At 45.0% G+C, this 16,455-nt stretch overlaps 1 protein-coding gene across 2 annotated transcripts in view; it reads right to left on the bottom strand.

Moving 5' to 3' along the window:
- Window positions 1-207: 207 nt before the first annotated feature.
- mtmr10 (myotubularin related protein 10) overlaps window positions 208-16,455 on the bottom strand; it is a 51,794-nt gene continuing 35,546 nt past the window's right edge. Inside the window, exons 11-17 of one of the 2 annotated variants that reach the window (XR_007958495.1) lie at window positions 16,230-16,299; window positions 15,640-15,710; window positions 10,773-10,945; window positions 8,183-8,353; window positions 6,002-6,181; window positions 2,477-3,968; window positions 221-2,443 (exon numbers count right to left, since the gene is read on the bottom strand). Coding sequence is in view for 1 of the 2 variants with exons in the window: in XM_052042702.1 (XP_051898662.1) it covers window positions 3,369-3,968; window positions 6,002-6,181; window positions 8,183-8,353; window positions 10,773-10,945; window positions 15,640-15,710; window positions 16,230-16,299 (1,265 nt within the window). In the remaining variant the exon portion in view is untranslated. Of the gene's footprint in view, window positions 3,969-6,001; window positions 6,182-8,182; window positions 8,354-10,772; window positions 10,946-15,639; window positions 15,711-16,229; window positions 16,300-16,455 lie in introns of both variants that reach the window. The other variant, XM_052042702.1, reaches the window with a different exon arrangement.

The following is a 16,455-nucleotide window of genomic DNA, read 5'->3' on the forward strand; positions in this document are numbered from 1 at the left end:
GGCAGCATCTATGGAGGGAAATGGACAGTCAACATTTTGGGTTGTGACCCTTTGTCTTGACTGGTCATTCAGATGAAGGGTCTCAACCCAAAACATTGACTGGCCAGTTCCCTCCATAGGTGAAGAATAAAATGCTCTCACTGTTCTGTACTGCTCATTATCCAATAGAAGGCTAGGTAAGTAAATGGACTCCATTAAGAAATATTTACACCAATATATTTATTGCTTCACTTAAGGCACACTGGATGAAGTGATAAACACGATGGAAAGACTTTGTGATACATACAATGCAACAGCCAAAAGGCACCCTCCCTTTCCATATCCACTCAGAGAAACACCTGCTAAACCTGTAATTAAATAAAAGCAGGCATTGAATAAATAGCAGAATGCAGAAATAAACAAGCAAACAGAAGTACAAACTGACAAAATCTACCAGGGATATTTCATGTACTGGTCAGGATGGGGAAATCTGCAGATTCTGTACTGGAGTTAATGTGTCTAAACTGCAGCAGCGTTTAAATTGATCAGTCACGCTACTGCCCAAGGGTTTGCACAGTTCCTGGTTCTTTGCATCTGAGCTTCTGCAAATGGTCCAGATATTTACGAATAGTTCCCCTGTGTCTAAGAGTCAAGTTATAGAATTTGAAATGCTGCAATAATTGATCGAAGCAAGTGGATTTCATAATGAACAGACTTCTGCTTCTTGCAGAGACACGTTATACACATTCCCTATTCATAAGTTCATGGTAGTTTTGTTTTTAAAAAATTACTATGGGAACTCTTCTGGCTAAAGGCAACTGTGTCTCTCAGAGTGACTTTTCCAGAATAGATCTTGCTGGAGATTTTATCTCAAGGACTGTTACAGGATGAGGATACAATTGCTTTGTGTACCTTAAATAATATATCCCCACGTGCACCATAAATAACACTGAACAAACTGTCTGCAAATAAATCAGTGGAAGGAGACTTATCAGAGACACAAGACAGGATTGGCAAAGCTGCAGATGAACACTGTGCTCAGAGTGATTTAACTTAAAGGCAGAGCTATTTCCTACAGTCTGGTGGAAACACTTAAACTAAAGTCATAACTAAGACAAAAACCAGTTCCTTACAGTGCTGGAGACTGATCAGAGTTCAACACAATTTTTGGTGATTTTTGCTGTTGTTTGGCAAAGAGTGGGCAGACCCAAATTCACCATGCTCTCCACTTAAGCTGAGCTTGTTTCAAATTTTCAGAACATGGATCCCACAGCGAGAATATCTGGAGGAGAATCCATCTTCCACACAAGCTCGCTGGGGCTTCCAGTCACCTACAGCTTCTCGTGAGGGTATGGAGGATTATAAAAAAAGACCACAGCAATTATCAGAGCACAAAGTCACATTCCAACAATGTTCTTGCTTATTCAAGGGTTAAAAGCTGGTAAAATGGACCCAATTAGTAAGGATAAAGTGCAAATTCTGGTAAACAGCAGATCACCAGCATTTGAAAGAGAAAAACCTAGTTAATGTTTGGGTCAGGACTCCAATCTTTGACTCCTGCCCAGAGCCAAACATAGTGTCAACCTTTCAGAGGCTGACTGACCTGCTTTGTAAATGCTGCATTTAATGAACATGAGATTTCCCAATTAATTGCTTTCCTTTCTCCAGATCTAAGCAGCTTTTAGTACCCAATACTGCTGCATTTAAGGCAAAACCCAAGGAATTAAATAAATATTTGTGCGATTTCAGCTAGTGAGCAGTCAATGGGAATCTGTGCAATCCAGGATTCATACCATACTGGAGACATGCGGAGCCAACAGCTCAGTGATACAAGCTGAGCTTCTGGATCCTTCCTCACAGTTGCTTCACCTCGAACTCCACAGCCTTCCCACTCATGATTCTAGGTGCATGTTTCCACCTTGACTCCACTGAGGATAACTAAATGCAGACTGCCATTAATCCTAAACTGCTCTCAGTGTGCTGCCAGGGATGACCAGACAATGCAAAAGAACCTCCTGTGTCAATAAAGTTAAACAATGCTCATTTTGTGGAAAAGCAGCCGGATTATTCTCAGCACAAAGGTCGGGCTGATCTCACTGCTTTAACTTAAAAAGGAGACAGCTTTAAAACCTAGTTTAAGATACCAACTCCCTGTGTGAGGTCCTAAGTTTAGCCACTCACACAGGAATTATTTCAGTGGTCAGTTAAAGAGTTGCATAGCTGGGAGCAGCCTTCCCACTCACATTGTTACAATGCAACACAGGAAAAATTACATCAACCATCATCAGGAGTGTGTTTACAACAGTCAGAGCTGGTCACACTCCAGAATTACAAAAGTCAGGCACTTAAAGTTTCACAAGTCAAGCTTCAAATAATTATAGGTGTGAGGAGTCAGCAACTTCAGGGGCCGTACCCCGGGGAGAGTCAGTACCTCCGGGGACCATACCCCAGGGAGAGTCAGCACCTCCGGGGACCATACCCCGGGGAGAGTCAGCACCTCCGGGGACTGTGTTATATCAGAGTACGTAGGGCAGTGAGAACAATGGACCGAGTGCTTAAGCTTTGATGTTAAATGGTCAATGTTCAGTATTTGAGGTACCACTCGTTAGCTGATGTTAACGTGCCAGTACGCACTGTGATGTATCATGAGCTGCTGAGAGATGAAACTGTGAGAGGCACTTCTGGCTACAGTAATGTCGAGGTGAACATTCCTCCACTCTCTATAATCCCAAATGCAGAGCCTGTGTCTCCAGGCTGTGGAGGTTCAGGGGCCACCACAGACAATCTCAACACAGAGCTGCTGGAATTCAACCTGATCAGAAATTGTCCCTCTTTCAATGTACAGAAATAATTTATACAGGAATAGCTTTTTTAAAAATTTATGTAAACTCTACAGGCACACTTGGCCATTAAGGAGAGGGTATTAGTGCTGCAGAATGCTTTGCATTTCAGCCACCCAGTGAGATAACAATTAGTGCAAGATTTCTGCTGTTGAGAAACTAATTCCAGCCAGGGTCATACAGCAGGCAGACTTCCAACCTGTTAGACTGGGCCCAGAGTTAAACCTAGTGCTTAACCCACTGTATCACCCAATATCTCACACTAGGATGTCAGACTTAAAGGAGGCAATCCTGGCAGCTTATGCTTGCAATTGTGCTTAGAGGAAAGACAGGGTTGCTTCAGCAGATGTGTTTACAAAACCCTGGGAGATGTCATATCTTTACAGTAAGTGGTTTCTCCCTCATCCCTTTCCTCTTAAAAATACCTGTGCAAATCTCTAAGTTAATTATCTTCATGCATGTTCATTACACGTCAGTCTCAGTCTGATTAGATTTAGCTTTTGGCCTTTGGTGGGACATCAGTTCTTAGTGTCCATCACCCTTGGATCCTCAGTCTTCATTGGCCAGAGTTTCTGTGGAAGGCCACATTTTGGCACCAGTTAGCAGGAATTTGCTTAGTGGTGTTCCCAGAATGCTCCGTCGACAGAGATTCCCAATGGGAGAGAAGGGAAAGGATGAGGAGAAATAGTCAGGCATCCCGGGAGTGTCGGTGAAATCCTCAGCCCGGAAATACATCCTGCGCTTGCTGAGCTGTGGTGAGCCCGACAGCAGGGGGTCACCTTGGTACTGACGGAGACGCTGTTGCAGTTTTTCTATGTCATTAGCCAGTAACGAGATCTGGTGAAATGCACTGATGAACCCTCCATTCGTGATCTGGGCCTCAGGAATCCAGCGCAAATAGCACTGCCTCCAGAGCTGGGTATGTGGGTTGCTGAGGTACGGCAAGATTAGTCCATGTAGGTCCAAGGGCTTTGAGAGCCAGTCCCTGAAGTAGCGCTCCATGTGTCGATCGTGGCTCTCGTTCAACTCTGCCAAGTCAAGGCTTGGTCTTCGTATTGTCGAGTTCTTGCGCGGAAAGAAGTCAGGCTGGTCACTGAGCCGCCCATTCTTCATGGTGTACACGGAGTAGATGGAGGATGAGGAATTTTTCTGATAAGAATTAAGCATAAAATAAAAAAATTACTTCTGTGCATTCCTGCACAGAGTAGCTTGCAAAGACTACAGTCATTCCCCCTCCAATCTCACTCACACTCCTCCCTTCTCCCTGACGTTGTACACATGGCCTCCTGCAGCTTTCACTTCTCACCACCAACACACCATAATACCTTCTGCTGACTGAATCCACTTACCTTTCCTTCCTCCAACAATCTACATGCTTCTCAACCTCATGTGGCCACTTTATTTCCACTTCATCTGTATCCCTTTCCATTAACCAGCCTGCCTTAATCTTCAGCAGGTTACCAGTTATAGTCATAGAGTTATACAGCATGGAAACAGGCCCTTCGGCCCAACTTGTCCATGCCGACCAAGATGCCCATCCAAGCTAGACCCATTTGCCTGTGTTTGGTCCATATGCCTCTAAGCTTCCCTATCTATGTACCTGTCAAAATGTAATTCAAACTTTGTAATTGTACACATCTCAAAAGCTTCCTCTGGGAGCTCGTCCCTCAGAAACTCCTCCAGTAACTTTCCCACCACTCACCGGCCTGTAGTTCCCTGGCTTGTCCTTGCAGCCCTTCTTAAATAAAGGCACAGCATTTGCCATCCTCTAGTCTTCTGGTATCTCACCCGTGGCTAAAGGTGATACAAATATCTGTCAGGGCCCCTGCAAAATCTTCCTAGTTTCCCACAATGTCCTAGGATACACTTGGTCAGACCCCGGGGATTTATCCACCTTAATATGCCTGAAGACCTCCTCTGTCGTAATGTGGATATGTTCCAATACATCACTATTCTTCTCCCTGAATTCCTCAGCTTCCATTACCTCCATAGTAAATACAGACAAGAAATATTCATTTAACACCTTGCCCATCTCCTGTGGCTCCACACATAGATGACCACATTGGAGACCTATTCTTTCCCTAGTTACCCTTTTGCTCTTAAATAAACTTTTAGAACCTCTTAGGATTCTCCTTTACCTGATCTGCCGAAGCTACCTCATGTTCTCTTTTTGCCCTCCTGATTTCCCCCTTGTGTACTCCTACATATCTTATACTCCTCAACGGACTTGCTTGATCTCAGCTGCCTATACCTGACATGTGCCTCCTCCTTTTCCTTGACCTGAGCCTCACTATCTCTCATCAACCTGTGTTCCCTACTCCTGCCAGCCTTGCCCTTCACTCTAACAGGAACATGCTGTCCAGTTAAGTCATCGACAAAGGAACCTGACTTCTTGTGCCCTCTGGTCCTGAATACATTCATATTTTAACAACAATGACAACCTCCATTGCCATAGAACTTTTACGTTGCAAACCAGCCCATATCAGGAATGATCTGCAAACAAAATCAACAGTGAGGCACGGTGACACAACAGGGCAAGCAGCTACAAGCTTGGTTAAAGACAGAGGTTTTAAGAAGCATCTTGAAGGAAGAAAGGGGGCAGAGAGATTTAGGGAGGGATTTCCTGTGAAGCTGGCAACTGAATGCCTGGCAACCAATGGTGGAGCAATGGCAAAGGACTGTAGGGCTGGAGGGGTCACAGAGGTAGTGAGGGGCAAGAGTACGTGAGATCAGTCATTATACAAGGGCCAGTGTTCATCAATAATTCCAGGGATAATGGACGAAGGAACAGGCAGCAGACTTTTGAACAACATTCAGAAGATAGAATGAAGTGGTTGAGAACATATGGAAATAACTGAAGCTTAGAACAAAGCCATGGATACAGACTTTGGCATCAGACAGAGAGAGAGGCAGGAGTGGAGCCTAGTAATGCCATGGAGGTAGAGGGATTGTCTTAATGAAAGCATAAAACTCTTAGGGGTCAAATATGGCACCACAAAGATGTGAAAGTCTGTTTAGTTTAAGCAGCTAATCAAACACAACCCAAGTTGATAACACTGGGCAAAACAAAATCCTCCCCAGGAGAAAAGGAAGGAGCATCCAGTGTTGAGAAGTGATCTCAGAGCAACCACAGAACATTGAAAGGCAGGTACAAACTTCTGAAAGCTCTCAGGCTCTCTCACCTTTGCTCTTTTGAAGGATTTGATTGTCCCATTCTGCACGCAGCTCACACTTTTGCCAATGTACAGAGGGTTATTGAAGAGCGTCAGATCCTTGGCTGTGAACTGCAGTGACCAGTTCCACACAGAAGGAAGCTCCAGACACTTCCCTTCGCACTGAAGGTTCCCATTAGTAGCAAAATCCTGCAGAGTAGGAAAATAAATCTAATGATCACACTGCAAACACAATTACTGCAGATCCAGCACATTTACAAATATAAATACTTGATATTCTAACAGTCAGTCAGGAATTTCTCCAGAGAAGGGGATGTACTTGACCTTATCTTCGGAAATGAAACCAGGTAGTGGTACAGGTATTAGTGGGGGCAAGTGTGACCATAATTCTGTAAGATTCAAGGTGGTTACGGTGTTCACAAGATCACAAGACAAGGGAGCAGAAGCAGGCCATTTGGCCCATCGAGTCTGCTCCAAGGAAAAGGGAAAAAAAGAAATGGGGAATTGGGGGGTGGGGGGAAGTTAAGGTCTTAAATTAGAAGAAGGCTTATTTTGACAGTGCGAGGGAGGACCTGGTGAAAGTAAATTAGGAGCAGAAGCTTGTGGGTAAACGACAGAGGGTCAGCAGGAGTTCAGGCCAGAAGGTTCTGCTAGGGGTGAAAAGCAAAAATGGCAAGATTAGGGAACCTTGGATGACAAAGTTTGTTGAAAATTCAATAAGGCAAAAGAAAGGAAGCACATGACAGGTAAAGGCAATGACAACCAAGCAAATCCCTTGAGGAATACAGAGACCATATTAGAGTACGTAAGAAATAAATTAGGAGGGCAAAAACAGGCCATGAAATATCCTTAGCAGGTAAGATTAAGAAGAATTCCCAAATGATTCTAAAAGTACATCAGAAGCAAGAGGGTATCTGGGGAAAGAGTGGGTCCCTTTAAGGACTAAAGGAGTTATGTGTGGAGCCAGGGGGTGTGGGCAAGGTCCTAAAGGAATACTTCTCATCTGTATTCACTGAGGAGAAGGATATAGAGGATTGTGGGTTAAGGGAGGAATACATTGATAGTCTGGAGCAGGTTAATATTTAGAAACTGGAGGTGTTAGATGTAGGTTAGATAAGGGTTGATAATTCCCCACGGCCAGGTGAGATCTATCCCAGAACACTATGTGAAGCAAGTGAAGAGATAGCTGGGGCTCTGACGGAGATTTTTGCACCTTCATTAGCCACAGGTGTGGTGCCAGAAGACTGGAGGACAGCTAATGTTGTTCCTTTATTTAAGGACGACAGCAGGGATAAACAAAGTAACTACAAGACAGTGAACGTTATGTTGGTGGCAGGGAAATTACTGGAGAAAATTCTAAGGAACGGGAAGTACAGAGACTCGAGATTCTGCAGATGCTGGAATCTGGAGCAACACACACAAAATGCTGGAGGAACTCGTCAGGCAGCATCTATGGAGGGAAATAAACAGTTGATGTTTCAGGTCGAGACCCTTCATCAGGACTGGAAAGGAAGAGGCAGAAGCTGGAGTAAGAAGACTGGGGGGAGGAGTCCACGCAGGCAGGGGAGAGGCGAGTCCAGGGGAGAGGGGGAAGGTAGGAGGATGGGGGTGGGGCAGGGGGAGAAGTAACAAGCTGAGAGGTGATAGAAGAGGCAAAGGACTGAAGGAGGAGGAATCCGGTAGGAAAGGGCAGTGGACTCTGGAATAAAGGGAAGGAAGTGGGGAATAGATGGGCAGGTCATGAGGGCAGGTGAAGGGGAAAGGGGGCCACAGGAGTGAGGGAAGACAAAGGAGAAAAAAAAGGGGTAGGAGAGATTACTGGAAAGTTATAGAAATCGATGTTGAGGACATCTGGTTGGAGACTACCATGAGATGTTCCTTCAACGTACATCTGGCCTCAACGTGACAGTAGAGGAGGCCATGGATAGACATGTCAGTATGGGAGTGGGATGTGGAATTGAAGTGGATGGCCACTGGGAGATCCTTGCTTTTGTGGCAGAGAGAACGAAGACGCTCGATGAAGCGGTCACCCAATCTGCGTCGGGTCTCATTGATGTAGAGGAGGCCGCACTTCACTCCCAGGAGCAGGGTTATCTCAACAACAGTCAGTACCTAAAGGAAAGCTTCACGAGAGTCAGCAACAACAGTCCTCCCAGAAGTAGTGGGTGCTGGCACACCCAGTTCACTCACCTGGCTCTGTTGCACCCGTTGGTGTTGGCTGTTGAAAAGGAAGGTGCCAAACAGGGATATCCTTGAGCTGTCATATAAGACAGTCAGATAGGTCTCAGTGAACTCAAAGGCAGCTGGGAACTGCTGCAGTAACTGCCACACACAATCCAGGAAGAGCAGGAACAGAGGACACTGTTGGTACATAAACAACTTTAACCTTAATACAGTTGCACTGTTACAAGGAGATCGACAGCATTAATTGTCTCACCTCACAGCTCAACCAAAGGCAAATGGTGTTCAAACATTGATATTTTAATGAGTTTAATAAATCCAAAACAACACAGGATCAGTAATAATTTACATTCAGCCATCTCTTCCTTTTCCTTATGGCCCGTCCATTGTTCTTTTAGTTTTGTCCGCCAAATTTCGGCTCCAATTTACCAGGGTCAGATTCACCCTCATTCTACTGATTGGCCTTTGTCCAATCAATCGTTTTACTTTGGATTATCCCTGCTCCTTTCCTGTAGCTAACTTGAACCTTATGATGTTATGATCGCCATCTCCTCAATGTTCCCCTCTCAGAACTTGGTGCTCTTGATTCATCCCATTTCCCAGAACCAGATCTAGCAATGCTTCCTTCCTTGCTGGGCCAGAAACATACTGCTCCTCAACACAATGTAGAAACTTCATCCTCTTTAACCTTAATATCATTACCAGCACAGATTATGTTGGGACAATTGAAGTCCTCCATTATAACTACCCTACAGGTCTTGTATTTCTTCATAACCTCCCTGCAGGTTTCCCTTTCTACACCTCTCCCATTTGGTGACCTTTAGAATGCACCAGCAGTCTAATACTCCTCTACTGTTTCACTTTTGGTTTTTTTGCCAATCACAGACTCCTCTGTACCGAGCATAACCCCAGCTTCTCCAGTCTCGCTACATAAATAAAATCTCTCACCCTCGAACCATTTTGTTAACTCTTTACAACCTTCTAAAGATGTTGCCCAGTGCTCCAGTTCTGTTCAAATCAGAATCTTATAAAAGTTCCCCTGACTTCCTCGCTCTTGTCCTCTAACCAGGATCCCTGTGAGCTTTTTATTACCATATTCTCATCCCACAGTTCATGCCACATGAACTGTTCGCAGTACCCACAGATCTTTGTCACTGACCCTCCCCACTACATTACCTCTTTCTTCCTCACATTTTTCAGCATTAACTTTCATCTGCCCTTTCCACCACTCTGTCTATTGAACTCTATTGCTATTGTCCTCTCAGTACATTAAGTCTCCAAGTTTTTTGTCATCTGCTAATTGGGAAATCGTGCACTGTGCACCAGAGTCCAAATCGTTAAATATATATTAACAAAAGTAGTGGTCTGAGTACTGACCTCTGGGGAACGGCCCTGCACTCTGAAAAGTAACCTCTCCCTAATCTGTGTCCTATTCGAGCTAGGTTTCCATCTGTGTTGCTACCGCTCCTTTTATTCCATTACCTTCAATTTTGACAAGTCTTTCAAGTGACAATTTATCAAATGATTTCTGGAAGTCCAAATATATCATATCAGCTTCATTTCATCTTCACCAAAAAATTCTATCAAAGTTAGTTAGACACTAGAGAGCCACAAGAGACTGCAGATGTTGGAATTTGGAGCAACAAACGATCTGCTGGAGGAACTCAGTGGGTTGAGCAGCATCTGTGGGAGGAAGGAACTGTCGATGCTATGGGTCGAAACCCTGTATCAGGACTCTGCAGTTAGACATAACTTGCCTTCATCAAATCTACCCTGGTTTTCTCCAATCAATCCACACCTGTCCAAGTGACTGATAATTTTTATCCTGATGATCCTAGAATTTTCCCTACTACCAAGATTGAACAGACTGATCTGTAGCAATTGGGTTTACAGTTATTCCATTCTTAAACAAGGGGTTAACATTTGCTATTCTCCAGTCAGGGTCCTCTGCACCTGCAGACATTTGGGAGATCACAAGCCGGGCCCCTACAATTCCCTCCCTCACATCTCTCAGCAACCGAGGATGCCTCCCATCCAAACAGGTGATTTATCCACTTCAGTAGTCTTTCTGGTACCTCTTCCTTATCAAACTTTAGCCTGTCCATCACATCTTCCTTTGCTCAACTCCAGCAGCATCTTCTTCCTTGGTGAAGACTGATGTGAAGTATCTTTTAGAACCTCAGCCCCACCCTTTGCCTCCATGAATAAATTTCCTTTTGGGTCTCTGATCAACCTCATCTTCCCCCTGACCACTCTATTCCTGGTGTTTTCTTGTGCTCTCTTATTCCCTTCTTATTTCCCCACAGAACTTTCTGTAAATTATCCCCCAGTCGATTAGTGGGGGGTGGGAAGGGGGTGAAAACGGCAACCAGAACAAGTGAGCAGATGTAACTTGCTCTCACATGCTCCTCAGTCTTGGTAGGGCCACATACAACACAAGAGTTTGATCCAAGCCAGATCGGTTGTTTGCTTCAGGAAGATTAACACTACTCATTCCGTGCCTGCAGTCTCTCCATTTCCCAGCCTCATCCTTACTGTGCTGTGCTGTACTCAGAAGTAAACACTAAGTTTAAGGTAACCACTGACACGTGATGCTCACCTCATCCTTCTCTGACTCATGGAGATGGTTACATCGGTCCAGGAAACGGTAACCAGCTGCAACCCACTCCTTCTGGATCAGACTCTGAAATCCTAGGGTGGAGCGGAAGTGAGGATCCAGCATCAGCTGCATGATGGAGGCAATCACACAGCTCAGGTCTCGTCCCTCCTCCTCTGGTGAAGGAACACAAAGTCTTCATGGATGAAAAGCTTTGTAACAAGCACTGAGCTCCATTTAATATTTACTATGACTGGAGGCCCATACCAGCTTCCAATACATCAATCTCATCAGCTCCCTTCCTTATTTCGCTGAACCCCAAAACTTATTGGTATTGTTATTGGTTTATTATTGTCATCTGTACTGAGGTACAGTGAAAAGCTTATCTTAAAAACCGATCGTACAGGTCAATTCATTACACAGTGCAGTTACATTGAGTTAGTACAGAGTGCATTGTAGTAGTACAGGTAAAAACAATAACAGTACAGAGTAAAGTGTCACAGCTAAAGAGAAAGTGAAGTGCAATAACGTGCAAGGTCACAACAAGGTAGATCGTGAGGTCATAGTCTATCTCATTGTATAAGGGAACTGCTTAATAGTCTTATCACAGTGGGGTAGAAGCTGTCCTTAAGTCTGGTGGTACGTGCCCTCAGGCTCCTGTATCTCCTACCCAATGGAAGAGGAGAGAAGAGAGAGTGTCCCAGGTGAGTGGGGTCTTTGATTATGCTGGCTGCTACACCAAGACAACGAGAGGCAAAGACAGAGTCCAAGGAGGGCAGGCTGGTGTCCGTGATGCGCTGGGCTGTGTCTACTACTCTCTGCATCTTCCTGCGGTCCTGGGCGGAGCAGGTGCCATACCAAGCCATGATACATCCAGACAGGATGCTTTCTATGGTGCATCGGTAAAAGTTGGTGAGAGTCAAAGGGGACAAACCAAATTTCTTTAGCCTCCTGAGGAAGTAGAGGCACTGGTGAGCTTTCTTGGCCGTGGCATCTACATGATTTGACCAGGACAGGCTGTTGGTGATGTTCACTCCCAGGAACTTGAAGCTCTCAACCCTCTCGACCTCAACACCATTGACATAAACAGGTGCATGTACACCGCCCCCTTTCCCAACGTCAATGACCAGCTCTTTTGTTTTGTTGACATTGAGGGAAAGGTTGTTGTCATGACACCATTCCAGTAAGCTCTCTATCTCCTTCCTGTACTCCAACTCATTGCTGTTTGAGATATGGCCTACAACAGTGGTATCATCTGCAAACTTGTAGATGGAGTTAGAGCAGAATCTGGCCACATAGTCATGAGTATATAGGGAGTAGAGTAGAGGGCTGAGGACGCAGCCTTGTGGGGCACCAGTGTTGAGAATAATCGTGTCGGAGGTGTTGCTGCCTATCCTCACTGATTGCGGTCTGTTGGTCAGAAAGTCAAGGATGCAGTTACAGAGGGAGGTGCTGAGTCCTAGGTCTTGGAGTTTGGTGACAAGCTTGCTTGGAATTATTGTATTGAAGGCAGAGCTGTAGTCAATAAACAATAGTCTAACGTAGGTGTCTTTACTGTCCAGATGCTCCAGAGATGAGTGTAGGGCCAGGGAGATGGCATCCGCTGTAGACCTGTTTCGCAGATAGGCAAATTGCAATGGGTCCAGGTTGTCTGGGAGGCTGGAGTTGATGAGTGCCATGACCAACCTCTCAAAGCACTTCATGATGGTGGATGTCAGAGCCACTGGTCGGTCGTCATTGAGGCATGTTACCTTGCTTTTCTTTGGTACCAGGATGATAGTGGTCTTCTTAAAACAGGAATTCTCTCTTACATGCCCATTAATTCCGCTTTAATTTTTTTTTGCCACTTAACCACACTAAGGCCAATTAAGCAACCAGCATCTCTTTGGGATGGGGGAGGAAACCAGAGGGAAACCCACACGGGGCAACAAGCAAAAACCACAGAGAGAGCCACTGACATTAGGGTCAAACCCAGAACACTGAACCTGTGAGACAGCAGCACTAACTGCTGCATCACAGAAGTTTAGGTCAGAGGAAAGCAGATGTGGTCCATCTGTGGCTAACAATTCCTTTCACAGCTGCCAATGTTGTTAGTTACTGTGCTGAGAAACCAGTAGATTTTAATGAGTTAATAACTGCCCCTCATATACAAGTGATGCATAACCTCCACATCAACCCCTCTGAACTAACTGAAGGAGCTTCAGCTTCCCTGAACATTGCTCTGTACACTTCAATGCCGTGCTGATGTAAACACACATTACCGTAAACACACAGTTATAAAAGCAGCTACTTTTTCTATACTGTACAAGTCATAGAGTTGTACAGCATAGAAAAAGGCCCTTCGGCCGACTGTGTCTACGCCAACTATCATGCACATCTATACTAATCCCACCATAGTCCCTCTATGCTCTGCTCATTCAAGTACCTGTGCAAAGGCTTCTTAAATGCTGTTATTGTTCCTGCCTCTACTACCTCATCTGTCACTTTTAACTTTACAACATCTAAAAAAACATTTGGATAAGTACATGGATAAGAAAGTTTAGAGGTATGGGCCACACACAGGCTAATGGGACTAGCGTAGATAGGCACCTTGGTTGGCATGGACAATTTGCGCTAAGGGACCTGCTTCCATGCTGTACTTGTACCCCAAGGTCTCACTGTTCAACAACACACCCCAGGCCCTACCATTCACTGTGCATACCCTGTACTAGTTCAACCTCCAAAACAAAATGCATCACTTCACACTAGTCCGAGTTAAATTCCATCTGCCATTCCTTTGCCCACTTTCCCAATTGATCTACATCCTGTTGTAACCTTAGACTGTCCACCACACCACCAATTTTGGTGTCATCTGTAAACTTACTAATCACATCACCTACATTCTTATCCAATTCATTAATATACGTGACAAACAACAGGAGACCCAGTACTGATCCCTGCAGCACACCATGGGTTACAGGCCTCCAACAACCCTCCACCTCCTACAACCAAGTCAATTTGTGTCCAATTGGCTAGCTCACATATTCCCATGTGTTCTAACCTTTCACACCAGCCTACCATCTGGGACCTCAAAGGCCTTGCTAAAGTCCACATAAACAGTGTCTACCACCCTGCCCTCAACAATCCTCTTGGTCATCTCTTCAAAAACTTCAATCAAATTTGTGAAATGTGATCTCCCACACCCATCCACCATCAGATTTCTGAACGGTCCCTGAACCCATGAACACTACCTCATCATTCCTCTTTTGCACTATTTATTTACTTTTGTAACTTATCGTAATTTTTATGTCTTTATGTCTTGCACTGTACTGCTGCCACAAAACAACAAATTTCACGACATACGTCAGTGGTAATAAACCTGATTCTGATTAATCACTCCTTGCCTTTCTAAATACAAATTAATCCTGTCTCTCAGAATCCCCTCATAACTTTCCCACCACTGACGTTAGGCTCACTGACCTGTAATATCCTGGCTTATCCTTGCTGCCCTCAAATAAAGGTACAACATTAGCGAGCCTCTAGTCTTCTATACATCACCTGTGGCTAACGAAGATACAAAAATCTCTGCCAAGACCAAAGTACTCTCCTCCCTTGCTTCCCATTATATCCTTGGATACACCTGGTCAGGACTCAAGGATTTATCCACATTTATGTATTTCAGGACTTCCAACACCTCCCCCTTTTGTAAAGTTGATACGCTCCAGGATATCACTGTTCCCTCCCCTGAACTCACTATCTTCCATGTCCTTCACTGTAAATACAGACAAGAAATATTCATTTTAAGACCTTGCCCATTTCCTGTGGCTCCACACATAGGTTACCACACTGATGCTTAAGGGAACCTACTCTCTCTCCCTAGCCACCCTTTTCCTGTGAATATACTGTACTTCTACAATCTTTTAGGATTCTTCTTTATCTTATCATGGATACCTCATGGCCCCTTTTTGCTCTCCTAATTTGCTTCTTATACTCCCACTGTGTTCCTCGCTTGATCCCAGCTGCCTGTCTCAGACCCGTGCCTCAGAGTCATAGAGTAATACAGCACAGAAACAGACCCTTCGGCCCAACTGGTCCATGCCGACCGCAGCATCTTCCTTGCTAGTCCCAGTTGCCAGCGTTTGGCCCATAACCCTCAAAGCCCCTCCCTTCCATGTATCTATCCAAATGCCTCTTAAATGTTGCAATCGTACCCGCCTCGACCACTTCCTCTGACAGCTCATTCCAGGTACTCACTACCCTCTTGTGTAAAGAGATTACCTCTCAGGTCTCCTTTAAATCTCTCCTCTCTTATTTTGTATTTCTGCCCTTTAATTTTGGACTCCCCAACCTTGGGGAAAAGACTATGACCCACCTTATCCATACCCCTCATGATTTTATAAATTTCTGAGGTCACCCCTCATTCTCCTACACTGCAAGGAATAAAGATCCAGTGTAGCCAACCTCTCCTTATAACTCAGGCCCTCTAGTCCAGGCAGCATCCTCGTAAATCTCTTCTGCACCCTCTCCAGCTTGTCAATATCTTTCCTATAACAGGGTGACCAAAACTGTACACAATACTCCAAATGCAATGCAGCATCACCATCTGCAAGTCACATATCCTTCTCCTTTTTCCTGACCAAAGCCTCAATATCCCTCACAAACTAGGATTCCCCAATTCTTCCAGCCTTGTCCGTCACTCTAACAGGAACATGTTGGCTCCGAACTCTCCCTATCTCAGTTGGAAAAGCCTCCCACTTGCCAAGTGTTCCTTTACCTGCACGTCTGATGTCATCAAAATTAGCCTTCCCCCAATTTAGGACTTCAATACGAGGACCAGTTCTATCTTTTTCCATAACAATTCCATATTTACCGTAAAATACTTAAAACTCACCTTGAAGGATGACAGAAATATTCTTGCTGTACATCCACTGTGTGAGCTCTGCTGAGTGCTTCAGGAACAGTCTGTGGACACAGGAAGGCATTACTTGTGCAATAAAAATAAACATTTAATTCAGTCTTGCTGAAAGCTCCTTTAGCACCGGGGGTGACCAGTACCAGGGGCGACCGGTGCCAAGGGTCACCTAACAATGACCCGGTGGCCTGGCTGCTGAATCATGGGGAGTTCACGGTCACTTTCAATACCCTAGTGTGTACTGAACGTACAAAGTGATCTGAGCTTTGGAAAATCCTCCCATTACCGGGGAATCTTCCGCAGATGTGACAGAGACCCAGCTCCAGTTAATCTTGGCTCCACAAGTACCCACGGATGGAGAACAGGATTAGTGGAACTCAATGGAAGGCATCGAGTGCTGCCTGGAACACAATGCGCTGTTGGGTCAGCGAGAGCCGACACCCAGCAGTTTCTACCCCAAAGCCATTGACCAGGAGCCCCCGCTTTCCCTCTGGACTTGAAGCGTACAACAGAATGTCCACCATGGACCAGGAGAAGTGAACAGCCCTTCTCTCTCTCACTGTGCTCACCTGACATACTCCAACCACCGAGTGTTCTCCAACAAGGACAGCCACTTCTCATCAGTTTCTTCAAATGAATCTAGTGGGACAGATTATATTTTATATGATTACATCTCTCAACGAGAAGATGCAAATGATGGAAGCAGTGCTCCCAGCAGGGAGAACTGCACGCATCTACATGACTGATGGTAACAGGTGCAGTTGGCTGAGACCTGGGACTGGCCGGGAAGTGACC

Source organism: Pristis pectinata, chromosome 32, assembly GCF_009764475.1.
Source record: "Pristis pectinata isolate sPriPec2 chromosome 32, sPriPec2.1.pri, whole genome shotgun sequence".
NCBI lineage: Eukaryota > Metazoa > Chordata > Chondrichthyes > Rhinopristiformes > Pristidae > Pristis > Pristis pectinata.